General features: G+C 41.3%; 1 protein-coding gene across 1 annotated transcript in view; it reads left to right on the top strand.

Moving 5' to 3' along the window:
- enpp1 (ectonucleotide pyrophosphatase/phosphodiesterase 1) overlaps positions 1–11478 on the top strand; it is a 38121-nt gene extending 26643 nt beyond the window's left edge. The window contains exons 19-23 of the mRNA XM_049589921.1: positions 2647–2782; positions 3596–3670; positions 6145–6277; positions 8429–8573; positions 8677–11478. Coding sequence (XP_049445878.1) covers positions 2647–2782; positions 3596–3670; positions 6145–6277; positions 8429–8573; positions 8677–8829 — 642 coding nt within the window. The 3' untranslated portion in view covers positions 8830–11478. The remainder of the gene's footprint in view (positions 1–2646; positions 2783–3595; positions 3671–6144; positions 6278–8428; positions 8574–8676) is intronic.
- The last annotated feature ends 5021 nt before the right edge of the window (positions 11479–16499 follow it).

The raw sequence follows: 16499 nt of genomic DNA, 5'->3' as shown, positions 1-16499 counted from the left end.
ACTCCATATAAAGCTAGCTTCAAGCTAGTTTGCCCACAAGAAAATCCATTAATCAATGGAAAGCATGAGGCCATGCTGCTGAACAGTGCACATCTCTATTCTTGTACTTACAGGGTGTTTGAAAATATGCATAGCTTTGTATCCTTTTTTCCTGTCTGCAATCAGGGACAGAACCAATCTGTAATTTTCTAATATTTTCACAAAGGTAGTACTGGTACTTTTTATAGGAAAAATGGAAATGTCAAAAGAAAAGCTCTTGTAACTAACTAAATACGCCTCCGCCCGCTCCACTCCCTTTCCAAGCAAGACAGAGAATCTATAGAGGCCTTCAGGTAATTCTAAAGTATGAAAAGCCCTCTCTAGAGCCAGTGTTTGATTTGTCCAATGTTGTCCTGGGCTATTATAGAAACATGGCAGGCTCTGATGAGGAGGAGCCACTCCCCATGTAGATATATAAATGGCTCATTCTAAGCTAACAAACAAATCATTCTCAGTTTCCAAATGATTATATACTGATGAAAACATTACTAAGAATATTTCTGCTAATAGATCCCCCTAAATCCTGCACACTGGTTCTTTGAAGGGGTGAAGTGAAGAACACTGATGGTTTCATTACAATTCAATGTTCTGCTGGGAATTCTTTGGGTCTGGCCTTTATGCGGATGCCCCTTCACGCACGTACCCCCACTCATTGCAACAGTACTCCTGATGGCAGTAGTCCCTGCAGCAAGGCAATGCCCCAACTGCAGAAACTGCTCAGGAATGCTCCAAGGAACATGACAAAGAGCCCAAGGCATTGATCTAGCTTTCAAATACCCCAGAACCCAATCTGATCAAGCATCTATGGGACAAACCAGTGCCCCAGAGGTCCTTTGTCCGGGCCTCGACAGGCCAGAGCAAAGTCCGATCTACGGTGGGGCCTCTGACCTGTCGAGGCACGGAGACAGGACCTCTGTGGGTGTCCTGTGTTGTCTGGCACTGAGGCATTGTCGACAGATCCTTTGAGTCCTGTGGGTTGTGAGGTAAGGTACCAGCATGCCCAATGGATGTTCAATTGGATTGGGATCTGGGGAATTTGGAGGCCAGGTTGAGGTCTTGAGCTCTTAGTTATGTCCCCCAGGCCATTCCTGAGGAGTTTCTGTGGTGTGGCATGGAGCATTGTCCTGTCTGGTGGGGCACACTGCCATCAGAGAGTGCGCCCCCCGTGCATTGTAACAAAATGATCAGTGTCAATCACTTCAGCAGTCAGTGGTTTTAATGTTTTGGCTGAACGGTGTAATCCCCACTGATTTAGAATTCATGCTTGGCTGTTAACACATTTTGCAGTTTTTGCCATGCTAGCAGTGTCAGTGGCGATACTGGTCCGTAGTAAACTATTTGATGGATTGCCATGAATGTTTTCTACAGACATTCATGGTCCCTAGAGAATGAATCCTAATGACTCTGCTGATCCCCCAACTTTTCCCTTTAGTGCCACCATGAAGTTCATATTTGTGTTTTTGAGTTTAGTATACTATGCAGGCATTTTGGCACTGTAAACGGTATCACCTGCAGAAGTGAAAGGCAACCCTAGCTGTAACCACACTGTGTTTCACCTCACTATATTTGCATTTCTTTGGAGCAGTGTCTGCTATTTTTGTAGCTTCCTCTTGGTTGCTTTGGTCTGGCAGCTGGTTGCTACACTTTTATTCTCTCTCTTATTCACTTTTAAGTCTCTGCAGAAAAATACACTGCCACACACTTGTACTGGGTTGAGATTGATGATTGAGAGGGATTACTTTAGTATGAGTCATATACATTGTCTTTTTTTTTTGGTTTGTTTTAATTTTTTGTTATGAAAGAACGATTGAAGAACTAAGCTTGCTAAGTACAGCCTTACAAGTTGTAAACACTTATATTTGTTGCTTGTTCATCTAACATGTTGTTCACTGAGCAAAAGGAGGAGGTGTTGTCTGCACACAGCTCTCAACATGGAGGCAGCTGAGCCAGCCAGCAGCAAACTGTGCTAACAGTGTGAACAAGGCTAAAAACAGAAACAGTGCTGACAGAGTTAAAATTGTTAACCTGGGGGGAACCATAGGGGAGCGCCATGCTTCAATAACCCCACTGTCCCAATACCAGTGATAAACACCGGTGTAGAGCGGCAGTGGTTAGCCAGCCAATGGGATACACACACACAGAAACACACAGGGATTTACATGCACGCGCAGCTGGACTGTCAACACAACAACAAACAGAGAAGCTATGATTACAGCACACACACACAGAAGAGTGTGGCTTCATTCTCTGCTCAGGAAACCATTACTCCGCTATATCTTTATGTAGCAAATAGGTGTTTGCTGATATGTGAATGCTCTGAATGTTGTATAGAGCTCATTTAAATGCTCAGATGATTGGAATCAATTAATTGGAAGTTTAACAGTTTAACCAAACTTCAACCTTATAAGGAAAATTATTTGGAAGAGAGGAGCCCTACAATAAAGTGTTGCTACAAGGGGGGAGGGGAGTGAGCAAGTTTTTCGAGTGCTCTGCAAACAGAAACAGTGCAGTGCCCTCGCTGACCCATATACGCGGGCGACGCAAACCCAAGCCAAGTGATCTTACACAACACTCACTCACTGACAACTGACTGATCTTCTCTCTCAGACCAAAATCCAGACCCTGAGCCCAGAGGCGGAGGAGTGTGTTCGTGCTGACGTACGCATCCCACCGGCCAACAGCCAGCTGTGTCTGCGCTACAGAAGTGACCCCACTCTGTCCTTCGGCCTGCTGCATCCCCCAAGTGAGTGTGTGTGTGTGTGTGTGTGTGTGTGTGTTAGCGAGTGTGTATGTATGTATGTATGTGGTGGAGGGAGTCACAGCATGCCGTCCCCAGCCGGGTGTTGAATTCAAGCTGACATGTTTCAGAGCCACATTCTCATGTTAAAATGCACCCGTGCTTTTAGTGTGCAAAGGTAAAGAGTGTCCCCCCCTCCTAATAGAGACGAAGTGTATTCACTGCATTTTTAATGAGATTCAGGTGTCAGGTAGCTCCAGAAAGGAAAGTGACAGAATGAAAAAGAGAAGTAGACACTCCCCAACAGCTGTGACAAAGGTGGACTCACCAAATTGAGTGGTTTTATTTTCCTCGTGGCTCTGGTTGAAAGGTTGTGCAGTTTAAAGATTTTGGAGCTTAACGATTAGTTGATTAACCAATTAATCTGTCATCAGAAAATTAATCTGCAGCTATTTTGACAGGTGATTAATCATTTTTCAAGCAAAAAAAGCCCTTTCTTTTCTAATTCCAGTGTCTGTATCATGTGCATTTGCATATTTTCTTACTTTTACATTATTGTAAATTGAATATTTTGAGTTTATATGTTGGTGAGACAACACAATCCATTTGGTGACATCGTCTAATCATCTAATTGCAGCCATAATTGACTTTACCTCTTTGTGTTTAGCTCCACCAACATGTGTAGATTAGTTTTTAGACAGTCAATCTTTATTCCCTCTTTTCACAGCACACATCAGACTTTTACAACATGCAGTTTGTGTTTATACCCAAATTCCAAACACATTAAGTTTTTCCTCACTTGTCATTTTCTCTCTATAGATCTGAGTGCCAACGGACCCATGACAGACTCTCTAATCACGAGCAACATGGCACCAATGTTCCCTGCATTTAAAGGTGAGTCATTCGTCCAAGTATGTATCGGCTCTTGGTTTTTATGGCTGCAACCAAAGCTGGAATTGCGAATCATGGTGATGCATGAGTTAAAAATTTAATTCCACACTCGACAACTGAATGAGAGCTTTTGAGCTGAGCGAGAGGTGAACAGTTTAATTAACTAGTGAACTCAAGAGATACTCTGGATCACAACTAGACGTTATGTCACGCTCTGTTGTGTGTGTAAAAACACTCAACTTTTCCGAGGGCAGGTATTGTGGTTTGCCCGTTCTCGTGAGCCGTTTTTATTGCTCAATATTATACTTTTTTCTTCTAAAAACAGGCTATACTTTTGGTTCTTAAATACACATAACAGGAGTCCAAAGATCTAACCGCTGTGATTATATGGGACTACTGTACTTTAATTTAGTTAAACCCTTTTCTCTAAACTCAATTAAAGGTTTAGTTGGTGGAACTTCTCCAGAGTTAATCCTCCTGCCATCCTTCTGTAGACACCACAGTTTTATTCACAATAACATTCATTTTACTGTCTGATCCACCACACAGTGCTCTAAAGAGACAGTGGATGGGACCACACATGAAACGAGTCTTTGTGTGTTAAGTAATCTTTGTTATACATTGGATAAGTGTTTGTTTATTCTCTTAATTTTTGTTCTTTTGCCCAGATGTGTTGCTTAATTCTGCTGAGGAGTAAGTCTGCACTCACAGCACTACACAGCATTACAAAACCACCTGGGTCAGAGGTGAAAATATTTGGGTGTGTGGCTGCATTTGGTGACTGTGATGCACAGATGAGGCATGCTTTTGTTGAAACTTGTAGATTGTGGTGGGTGATTAATGTATTGAAAAGCTGAGCGTTGCAGAAAATGTAGCTCTGGTCGGGTTTCCACTGGGACCACCCACACTATAAATGGAAACTCTCTCCTGGTAGTAAAGTAAGATGAGGTCCCATTGGAAGGAAACCCCCGTCCAAATACTGTATGTTTGTTGGAAGCGTATATGGATTTATAGATGCTGCCCCCTGGTGGCTTATCTCTGTTTCTACACTGTGTGAACCTGTAGGTTAGTTTATTGACTAAAACAAAGCAATAAAAACATATTACATAAATTGACATGATAAAATTAATAAATATCCCTTACATAATACTGCCCCACAAAGGCTAACCACAGTAACTACACTAACACTGAAACTGAGATAAATCAAATCAAAGTTTTTGACTGCCCAGCCAAATGTGTCATATGTATAAAAGTGATAATGCACTTGTTAAATAGGTATTCATAAAGTCATTTTTATGTCTAAAAAACATTATCAGTGATGTGACCTATGACCCCAAAAATGCACTAGGTTTGTAGGTACGGTACTGCCTTTCTATTACCCTAAATAGTTATATAGGTAATGCAAAAGCAAACTGCAGTTACCACAGTTTAAGTGTCATATATTTTTCAATATGAGGAAAAATGTTTTCTTTTCTCACTAGATTCAGTTTGTTTCATTAACAGATGTCTGTTGTAAAGTAATAACCCTCAAGTATTATTTTGTTGTTATTTACTTCATCTAAATTGAGATTATCTTACATCATCATCATCTTCATTGCTGATTATCAAATATTTTGTTTCATTTTCACGTTCACCATCCACCGTAAAAAGTTAAGGCAGTTTTCCTAGGCCCCGACAGAATCCCAGATCTCTGGGAACCCAAAGCAGAGCACAGTATCTACATTCACTGCAGTTTACCTTGGGTTTTGGCTTGATTTTGTAGTTACTACAATTTTTACACCCTAATATCTCTGGAAAACCAATGAAAATATAAAAGAAGGAAAGGTCATGATGTCAGTAACAGCGTTCGAAGAGCCAGGCTTTGGTGTCAGTTCTACTGAAGTCAGTGGGGCGGCGCAAATCACACTATAACTTATATCTTCATTGTTTCAACTGTGACTGAAAAATCCTTCCATCAGATTAAAAAATTCACATTAAGTGATGTTAACTTGCATTTTTTATTTCAGTGTTTGTTTTCCTTGTTATTGGGCTCCAGACAGATCATGGCTCTGCCCATCATTATATGGGAGACGACAGGGGTTACCACCAAACTCTGGCTCCAATGGAAAATTCAAGACATTGTCAGTGATGCCATGACCTTAGGTTCTTTTATATTTTCCGTGGATTGAAGCAGGAAATTTTGTCACAAGACAGAACAGATATCCAAAGGCTTCATATCTGTCATAACTCAGTTTTGACCAAACCTGTAGTTACAGCAGTTTGCCTTTGTAGGGCAGTCAGCACATCAATAACACATAAAAACATACCAAGATAGAACTTGTTAATTACTGAACTTCAGAGGTGCTGGTGGGTGGATTATTCCTTTCAAATTTAACCTGTAATGATGTAGTCACTCACTTCTCTCTATAAACCACAGTATCAGTGGTGTATTTTTTGGAGAACTTCAAAGTTCTTATGTGTATTATTCTCAACCACAGATGTTTGGACCCACGTCCATGATGTCCTGCTTCCAAAATATTCACAACAGCTGAACGGAGTCAACGTCATCAGTGGGCCGATATTTGATAAGGACTACGATGGAAATGTTGATGCACTCGAAGCACCTACAGGGTAAGTCAGAGATGCACACTTTGTCAATTAATTTGCTTAAACAAATGATTAAAACAATAATAATTAACAATAGTTAATTTCCTGTTAATCAACTGATTGTTCCGGCTTTTCAATCAGTTGTCCTTAAAATAATAAGTGAGCAATATAGGTTTGAATTCATTTTGTTAGAGACATTCCAACATGGATTATAGAGGAATGTGCATTGTCTTTGTAAATAGGTATCCACAGATGCAACATGCATAAAAACAGATGCAATTTATTGTCAAAATACTCTGAATTTTGTTTTGCAGTGTCTTAATTTATCAAAATTTGAGGTCTTTAAGTATTTATGCTTCTTTTACACACCACACACTGATTATTCCACACTCCAATGGTGTATTTATCTGCAGAGACTCTGCCCTCTGCCTGCATTTTCTTATTTTCATCTTATTGCGCTCAGGACATTTCTGTGCCAGCTTGCAGGTGAGGTCAGAACTTTACAAAGAAGTAGTGACCAGGTGGCAATCCCTGACACAGTGCTGAAAAAATACAGAAATATAGTGAGGTGAAACGCCAAGCAGACAAAGCTTGTTCCAAAACAGAGTAAATCTGGGGTTGGCTCTCACTTTAACTGGTGATACTGTTTACCAGTAACTGACAATTGTTAGAATCTTTCTCAATCATCTTCTTACAGTGAGCAATGACTTCATACATGAACAGTTTTCTGACTAAGTTGCAAAAGTTTCAGGTTAATTCACACAAGAGATTTCTGTATTTTTACCAGCCACAACAGTGTCACAACGGCTGGTATTATTTTCACCTTGTGAGTCAGTGTGTGTGTGTGTGTGTGTGTGTGTGTGTGTCGTCATGGCAAAATGTGGTCCTGGTGGCACCGACTGTAGCAAGACCAACCACAGAAGCTGTTTCAAGTGTGTGTGTGTGTGTGTTTGTTGACAGATTTGTCGTAACGATAGCGTTACCATGCAAGATGCAGTCATGAGAACTTCACAGGTTTGTGGTTGAGATGAGGATAAAGGCCGAGTTTGAAGATGGTTGTGGTCCAAGCAAGGACACTGGGAGTAGAGGGGGCAATTTATGTTTCCTAGGATGGTGAGGGCATAACCTGCCCTACTCTGCCTCACTCTGCCTGTGTTTGGCTTACCCTGACACTCTTACCCTAACCAATCCCACTACTTTCGCCCAATCAGCAGGAGAGTAGGGTCAGTCATGCCTTCACCATCCCAAGGAGGTAAAAAAGAGGAGAAGCATGGCATTGTATCACGTCATACCGATAGAATACAACACATGCACTGTTAAATCTAGTCTGCACTTCCTGAAAGGCTCAATCAGTGGTGCACTGTCAGAGAACGTAGAGGATGATTGATTCGTTTCACTGAGGTGTCCACAGTTGGCTTTGGGCTGGAATATTTTTTCGTATGTTAAGTAAAGATATGGGTGAGAATTATCATTCTTTAGTTAAAAAAAAAGTCTGTATTAAAAGACCATAAACAAATGCTTCCTATATGCAAGCATTCTGTTGTTTATCAGCCACAATTCGCGCATACTCAAAAGTTCTGTCAGGGCAAGACTGCACCTAATGAGCACCTGAACAGACACTGTTCCTTTATTTCTAGCGCCAACTGCTGTAACCCTCCAAAATCAGCAGCTCCAGTTACATTGCTCATATGTCATACCCCATAGCTTCCATGGTGTCAAAGAGTGTGTCCCTGCCTTTGCTGATTAGCCTTGCACTATCCTAGGAATTGTAAATTCGTATAGGGAAATAGGAAGTAGGGAAGGAGCCACTGGCCCTCCACTTTACGTCCCTGGCTGGATCACTGTGATCCCATCACAACATTGTCTCTAGTTTTGTTTTTCTCTGCTGCACATACCAGGATTTAGCAACCACACCAAATCTGCGACGACACCCACACAGTCTGTATGAAGAGATTATCTGAGTGTTTGAGTATTAATCTCTTAATAAATAGTGTTTTATAAAGATACTTTGTGTTGGCTCTAGCAGGTAAATTGTTTGAGACTGGGAGTAGTGTCCTCCTCATTGTAGGTTTTATAAGTGTTAAGTTCCTTTTCTCTGTAAACATAAGTTAAAGGGAGAGCTTTATAGAAAGGAGGCGGCAGTTTCTAAAACCCTGTGATCTCATGTTTGTCCAGGAACGAAGCTCCCATCCCGACACATTTCTTCCTGATCCTGACCAGCTGTGGGAACTCGACCTTCAGTCCTGTTAACTGCGAGGGTCCGCTGCAGGCCAGGTCCTTCATCCTGCCCAACAGGCCTGACCACACGGAGAGCTGCCCTGTGAGTAACACTGCTGATTCCTCTCCTGCTCGTTTACACGTCAGCCTACCTGCGTCAAAACCTGCTGACAGATCACTCTGTCTCCTCTCTCTTCTCCCTTCAGAGCGGGTCGGACTTGTCATGGGTGGAGGATTGGATGAAGTTCCACACAGCGCGAGTCCGAGACATCGAGCACCTGAGTGGACTCAGCTTCTACCACGACAGGATATCAGTGGAAGAGACGCTACAACTCAAGACGTTTCTACAGACTGCTTAACATCAGAGATATTATTAAACCCAATAGGAAGCCATATTGGTCTGCACAGCAGGCCTCTGTCCACGTGGACACAGTTAACGACGTGTTCAAAACAAATTGCTCCCAACTTCAAGTTCCATCCACTTTTTTATGATATTTCTCATTCCTCCTCAAATCAATGTGTGATAGCTGTATATTTGTTTTTGATGATGTTTTTATAAATGATTTTATAGAGAACATTCACAGGGCATTTTTGTAAACGAGCCTCCGGAGCTCCGACCCAAAGACGCCGTCACGTCTGCTGAGTGGCTCCAAAGCATTTCCTCAGATGGGAACAAAATAAGAGGGAAAAGAAACATTTATTGATGGAAGAAGAATCTATTTATACTGCAGTTGCTTTTATTGGCAGAGGCACTTCAAGAAACACATGACAATCTGGAAACGTTTGTGTCCGCTGCCTCGCATCTGGAGAACCGGCTGTAGGAGCCAGAAAAAACACTCGATGTGAGAATTTAAGGAAAGAATCAGTTTTGCTGAACAGTGGTTTTAATGTTTTGTAAATTTTTGGTTTGGTTGATGACATTTAGGAAATAAGTTTTCAATTCTTGAGTGTGTGTGTGTGTGTGTGTGTGTGTGTGTGCGTGCGTGCGTGCGTGTGTGCGTGGATGGATTATGGGACAACTCTGAGCCACAGACAGTAAACAGATCCCACTTCCCTTACACAGTAGAGCTGCAACACTTTATCAGTTAGCTGCCAGTTAAATGAATGGCCAACGAACGATGAATCCGTTTGAGTAAAAGGAAGTTAAAACTCTGTGATTCCAGCCTCTGAAATGTGAATATTATCTGGTGTCTTTACTCCTCTGTGAAAGTAAACTGAGGACGTCATCTGGGACTTTGGGAAACACTCAGAGCCATTTTTCACCATCCTCTGAGATTTTATAGACCAATGTAGTAATTGATTAATCAAGGAAATAATCAGCAAATTAATAGACCGTGAAATAATCATTAGTTACAGCTGTACTACGTACTGTAGAAGCACCACACAAACTGAAAGCAGTTCATTTTAAAGTTGTTTTGTGTCTTTCTGTGGTTATTTTGCATCTTCTTTGAAGTTTTTCCAGCTCCTTTGTTGTCATTTTGTGACTCTTTGTAGTAGCTTTGCATCTATTTCTGTTTGTTTCACGTCTTTTTGTGTTCATTTAGCATCTCTCTCTAGTTGTATTACATCTCTGGTTGCATTTTGCATCTCTTTGTTGTAGTTTACGTCTTTTTGTGGTCATTTTGCATCTCTATGATTGTCCTGTGTGTCTTCTATCGTAGTTTAGTCTAATGTTTTCCATTACTTTGAAGTTGTTTCGAGCCCCTCACTTGTCATTTTGTGACTCTTCGTGGTCGTTTTGCATCTATTTGTATTTGTTTTACATCTTTTTGTGTTTATTTAGCATCACTCTGTAGTTTTACATCTCTGGTTGCATTTTGCATATCTTTGTTGTAGTTTTCTCTATTTGTGTCTCTCTGTATGATTGTCTTGTGTCTCTTTTACTGTAGTTTTGTGTCTAATGTTTTGCATCTTCTCTGAAGTTCTTTTAAGCCCCTTTGTTGTTATTTTTTGACCCTTTGTGTTTGTTTTGCATCTTTCTGTAGTAGTTTTTTTCTCTTTTCGTAGCCAAGAATGTCTTTTCTGGTCATTTTGAATCTCTTCATGATTGTCCTGTGTCTCTTTTATTGTAGTTTTGTGTCTTTGCACCTTTGGAGGCGTTTTGCATCTCTTTGTAGTCATTCTGTTTTCTCTTTGTTGTCAGTTTTCGTCTCTTTGTAGCCATGTGCATTGTCTGTCTTGGAGCTTTTCATCTGAACTTATGGTCGTTTTGCATTTCTTTTATCATCATTTTGTGTCTCTATGGGTGTGCATCTTTGTAGGTGCATCTCTTTGAAGTTCTTTCGAGTGGCTTTGTGGTAATTTTGCATCCACTTGTGTTTGTTTTACGTCTTTTGTGTTCATTTTGCAGCTCTTCATGATTGTCTTGTGTCTCTTTGTCATAGTTTTGTGTCTTTCTTGTTTTGCATCTCTGGAGGCACTTCACATCTCCTTGTCAGTTTGTATCTCCTTGTAGTCATTTTGTTTTCTCTTTGTTGTCACTGTTTGTCTCTTTGCTTCATATCTCTTCATTGTAGTTTTAAGTATTTCATCGTCATTTTGTGTCTAATGTTTTGCATCTGTGGAGGTGTCTTGTATCTCCTTGTGAATTTGCATCTCTTTTTAGTAATTCTGTGTCTCTCTGTAGCTACTGGCTTTTCTGGTAGCTTTGCATCTCTTCGTGGTCGTTCTGTTTTGAGTGACTTTCTGCAGGTGAAGCAGAAGTGTCAGGTGCAGCTGTCTGTTGAAAAACTGCAGCCCAGCAGTCCCATCGAGTAATCTATCTGTGTGTGTGTGTGTGTGTGTGTGTGTGTGTGTGTGTGTGTGTGTGTCAGTTGAAATTATTTCTGGGATCAACACAATTTTAGTCTTTTTATGTCTGCTCTTCACAGCAGCTGTCTGGAAGTCAGCAGGTAGTTTGTGGAAAATAAGAAAAGTTCGACATGTATTACAGCTTTGGTTTTTTGTATTGTCACAAACAGCGACAACGGTCAAACACACAATTTCATATAAAAACTCTTCTACAATGACCCTGTGACTTGTACTCTTTATTACGTGCCCATCACACCTTCAGCAGGGCTGCAAAGAAACTTTCTGCACACGGCATCACACCTCAAAGAAACTGTGATACCCCCAGCTGCTCTGTGTGCCCTCTCCAGATTGCAACAGTGTGTGCAAACTCACAAAGGAAGGAAACTGAGCTCTGTGTATGTTTCTCGTTGTGTATAAAATCTGCCACTTCCTCGGGTTGACCACTCCGGTGTTGCAGAGAGCCTGAAGGTAAGATCTTGCAGATTACCGCTCTGCACATCTTTATCTCTCTGCAGTGACCTAGTTCTCAGGTCACAAACACGAGCTTTCTTTCCTGTCGTCGTCAAAGAAATAATATCTTAGTTGAGATTTAGCAACAGAAGAGTGGTGATGAGTAAATGTTTTGTACTGGCAGCTCATAGTGTAGTCATCGTAGGGGGGGAAATCCACAGTGACTGCTGCAAGTCTGTGAATACTCTGCATGTGTGGAAATTTCCTGTTCTGTGCTTTTTAGTATTCTTTACCTGTCTGGTGTGAGGTGTTTGATATTCTGCATTCTTGTGTCACGTGTTGACAGAGGCACATGTACAGTATAAATCTGTGCATGCTGAAGAAAATTTCAGCTTTGGTTCATCTGTTTAATAATTGCTTGCTTTTTTACGTTAGGTGTTGTGTGAATGTTGCAAAAGCTGGTGCACTGGTGCAGTTTGAGCGACTTTTTAACCCCAACTTTGCTGTTCCTATTTTTAACATGGAATTTAAGTTACTGTAAAACAAACAACATAAAGATGAGCTGCTGAAAACTACTCAGAAACCCACTACACGGTTTTAAAAATACAGATGTCAACACCACGCAGATGAATTCCTGTGAGGTATTTTGAGTCGCTTTCATAACAGGGTTCGTGTGACCTCATCACGCTTTGGAAGAACAGGTCATTCTTTCTAAAATAATGGACCCTCAGTGTCGGTGCTTGTGGTGGATGAGCGTGGCTGTGACAGCCGCTCGGTTTTTATTTGGAATTTACTTGTGGTGATGAGTCTGGCTATGAGAGCAGACATGATGCCAGAGCTGACTCGAGGTATGCAGTCGCTCACACAAGTCTTCCAAGAAGTGTCGCTCTGGGTAGGAAACATACAACAGACCTTGTGACTGGCTTTGTCTTTCTCACGGCTCTCAGACACCGTATTTGGGTCTGGGTGTAATCACTCAGGTGTCCTTTACTGTCACTGCTGTGGTGGGCTGACATGGGCTCCCACCATCTCTTCTCGGATGTCAATTCACAGTCACCACCAAACCACAGACCGCCTGAATCATTATTGTCCTCTGCATAGTAGAGGCGAGTGTGAAATGACTTGCATTGACGTGATGGTGATCATCCCATGTACACGCTGAAGTGTCAAACTGAGAGCTTCAAATAAGGAATCACATCACACACAAAAACTGAGGAGATCACAACCTTCCTCTTGCTGCATGTTTCACATCTTGCCTCATTTATATTTACAACTTGAGAGAATCCCTTCAGGCATGGTGCACGTCAGCAGAGGACAGATAACAGCTGTATCCCTCTGTGTGAGCCATGGGGCCTAATTACAGCTGACACTGATTGTTTTCTCCGGCCTCCCGGCAGCTCTGGATAGTAACAAGGACAGGCTCTTATCTACCAACCCAGGCTGCCATCCAGCTATTCAACAGGCCACTTCCTCTCCGTGCACCTCGCGTCACTCATCTGCTGCTGAAGGGGAAAGAGGTTTTGCTCCAAATTGAGATGTTTGAAAAATGAAACCCTGTAATTAAATAAATGAGAGCTTGACATTTTGGAAAATACACTTATTCACTTTCTTGCCAGGAGTGAAATGAGAAGATCAATACCATGTGTCTGTAGGATAAATTGAAACAAAGCTATAGCTACTTAGCTCAGCTTGGCACATGACACTGCAATAAGTTCTGCAATGCCAATAAGTTCATTCATTCATTTTCCGTAACTGTTTATCCTGTTAGGGGTGGCAGGGATACCAATAAGGTCAATATAACAAAGGTAGGCTAGCTGTTTCCCCCTGTTTCCAGTCTCTGTGCTAAGCTAAGCTAACCATCTGCAGGCTAGCTTAGCTTAGCACAAAGACTGGAAACAGAGGGAAACAGCTAGCTTGACTCTGTCTATTGGTAACAAAATCTGATAGGTGCACCACATTCCAGTTTCAAGATCCGTTTCACACCAAACAAACTAGATACAAGTTTCTAAGGGCCTGGACACGTCACAGGTTTTTTTGCATCCTCGACTATTTTTTAAAGTGTGACAGCTGCACCCTGATATAAACCACTGCTGTGTTCACATGCTCCTCAAATGAACCCTCTGTCCGAGTTGGCAGGTTATTATTTCGAGTTTGATGTGTTCATGAGCTTGAAGTCGTAATGTGGAAACAAGATGGACATTACAAAGAAGATATGTTGTATTTTATTGCTCAGAGTTTTTAAAGAACATGTTGATATCAGATTGAAGCTTTATATATCAAAGGAGATTTTGTCACAGACTTGTTGAGCACCAGTACATCCCCTGAAACCTGCAGCTACGGAGCTGCATGCAGCTCTTTAGACCCTTGGTTAACGGTTATTTTTTAACATTCAGGTTTTAATTTGTCATTATTGCCAACCCCAAAGTGTTTATTGCATTCTACAACTGTAAAAATGTGTAGCCTATACAATGAATTAAAAAATGTTTAAAAGTTTCATCAGCTAAAATGTGTGTTAAATGTCAACAACCTGGTGCTTTTCCTCTAAATATTGCTCAACTTCAGTAGCAGTGGCTAACCTGGAGTCTGTCTAGCAAGGCTAGCTATGGGCTCCAAATCCAAAAAAGCAAAAGTCTTGGAGGGAAATAGAGGATTAATAATGTGTGGGCAGATTCATTTGCTATCACCACCAAGACTGCTGAGTTAAAGTACTAAGTAAATATAAATATCCCACTGCAGAAGAGCCACGTTGTAGTAAATCATATTAGGCTGATACCTTTTTTCAAATATGTTTTGCATTTCGACTGACTGATTTCTTTTTTTTGGGGGGGGCAGTAATGGCTCTTTAATTAGTAAAGGTTGCCAAAATGATTAAATATTGCTTTGCCTGGTTAATGCTAATGATAACAAATTACATGTGAGCAAAACATGGACATACAATATGTAAATTAATTAATGAAATGGTTTTTACCATCGACTGAACATTTAATTTCATCCACCATGTTTCTGCATATATGACGTCAACTCAGCAACCTGTACCAGATTTTCATTGACTTTCTGAGTTGTTGTTTTGAGTTTCCGGGAGCCGTTCATGTCAATTTGGCCAGTCGGGCCAGTTATTCTGACACACTATAATAAATGCAGGGAAATTTCAACTTTTGGAATATAGCAACACGGTATGCATGTCATGTGACTAGGAACAACCAATCACAGTTGACAGGCATCTTTCCTTTCTTCCTTTATTATCAGTGTGTAGACAATATGAAGAAGAAGGTGGTCATTTCAATGCAGGGCGACCCAGAGCTTTATCTGTCCCACAGACAATATTTTAACATGTACTTAAAAAACATTGCCTCCAAACAGGTCGGAACTGATAACTGCTGCTTAGCAACATCAGGCACAACCAAGCAGCACCATCCGAGGCTGAAAAATGAAGGTGACACGGATGTGACAAAAACCGCAGTTCATATAATGGCCACTTGAGGCTGGCTCCAGAAGCGAGTCAATCCCCATAGACCCCCATGTTAAAATGTCCAACTTTACAGCAGAAATAAACATGTTTACAGCCTGGTACAAAAACGGTTTTGGTCTCTGTAGCTAATTTCAACATTCATGGCAGCTTTTGGGGGGTGAATTTTTTATATAACTCACATGTTTACATTTAATTTTGGCTTAAACTTACACATAATTACGGGCAAGGCTGCTCTGAGTGACAGGCTGTCTGCTGATAGTGTCCTCAGCTTCTCAGTCAGATCCACCTCACGCTCCTCTACAGCACCAGCCTTTCGTCCAAATATGGTCACTTCCGTTTCCAAAAATTTCAAAATGGCGACGGCCAAAATGCCAAACTCAAGGCCCCCAAATGGCAGCCCATAAACCAGTGGGTGACTTCACAGTCGCTACGTTCATTATTTGTACAGTCTAGGAGCACAACCTTCCTCTGCACCCTTGAAAATGGCACAAGAGTAGCACCCAGCGCCCAACCTCACATTTCTAGGTGTTAAAAGACGCAGCATGTGTCCCAGGCCTCACATTTTGTCACCTTCGGACAGACCGAGGTTAGCTGTTTCTGCCATCTTACAGTCACTGTGCTAAGCTAAGCTAACCAGCTGCTGGCTGTGGCTTCTTATTTGCCACGAGAGTTGTGTTAGTCTTCTTACTTGGTAAGAAAGCAAATGAGCGTATTTCCCAAAATATCAAACTGTACCTCTAAAATAAAGCATTTCAGTCTGTGTCTTCATTTTACAAAACAAACCTCTAATGTTAATTTATAGAGATGTTAAGCTTCAGGTGATGACTGCGTTCATGAAATTCATTTTTATCCGTTTGAATAAGATTTGAAAATGTCTACTGACCTGCAAAAGAAAAAAAAAAGGAAGGTAGAACACAGACGCACATCAGCCATCAATAATGCAAGGGTTGGCATTTGGTTTGTTTTGCAGCTCTGACATCAGTGAAGCATCACTGCTCTTCCTGCAGCTGAGGAAGCGCTGGTGGTTTGCCAGCAGGAAGGTTGAGTAATGGGTCAAAAAAAACAAAAAAAACCCTGACATAGGAGGAGATGAGGACATGAGCAGTGTGAGAAAATCAGGATTTAGAGCCTTAGATATCATTTGTTTCGAATCTTATCTGATCCTGTGTTGAGTAGGGTTACTCTTGGTGACCAACTATCTGCATCAATCAGGTTCTTCGTTTGCCTTTAGAGAAAAGAATATTAAAGGAGGGTTTTCCACGGTTTAATCATCCAAGTGGAAACACTACAACTGTCCGCTCAGGAAGGCTCTATCTGGCT

Source organism: Epinephelus fuscoguttatus, linkage group LG11 (genome assembly GCF_011397635.1).
Source record: "Epinephelus fuscoguttatus linkage group LG11, E.fuscoguttatus.final_Chr_v1".
NCBI lineage: Eukaryota > Metazoa > Chordata > Actinopteri > Perciformes > Serranidae > Epinephelus > Epinephelus fuscoguttatus.
The sequence above is the reverse complement of the archived record's forward strand: the minus strand, read 5'-3'. Positions and strand labels throughout refer to the sequence as shown.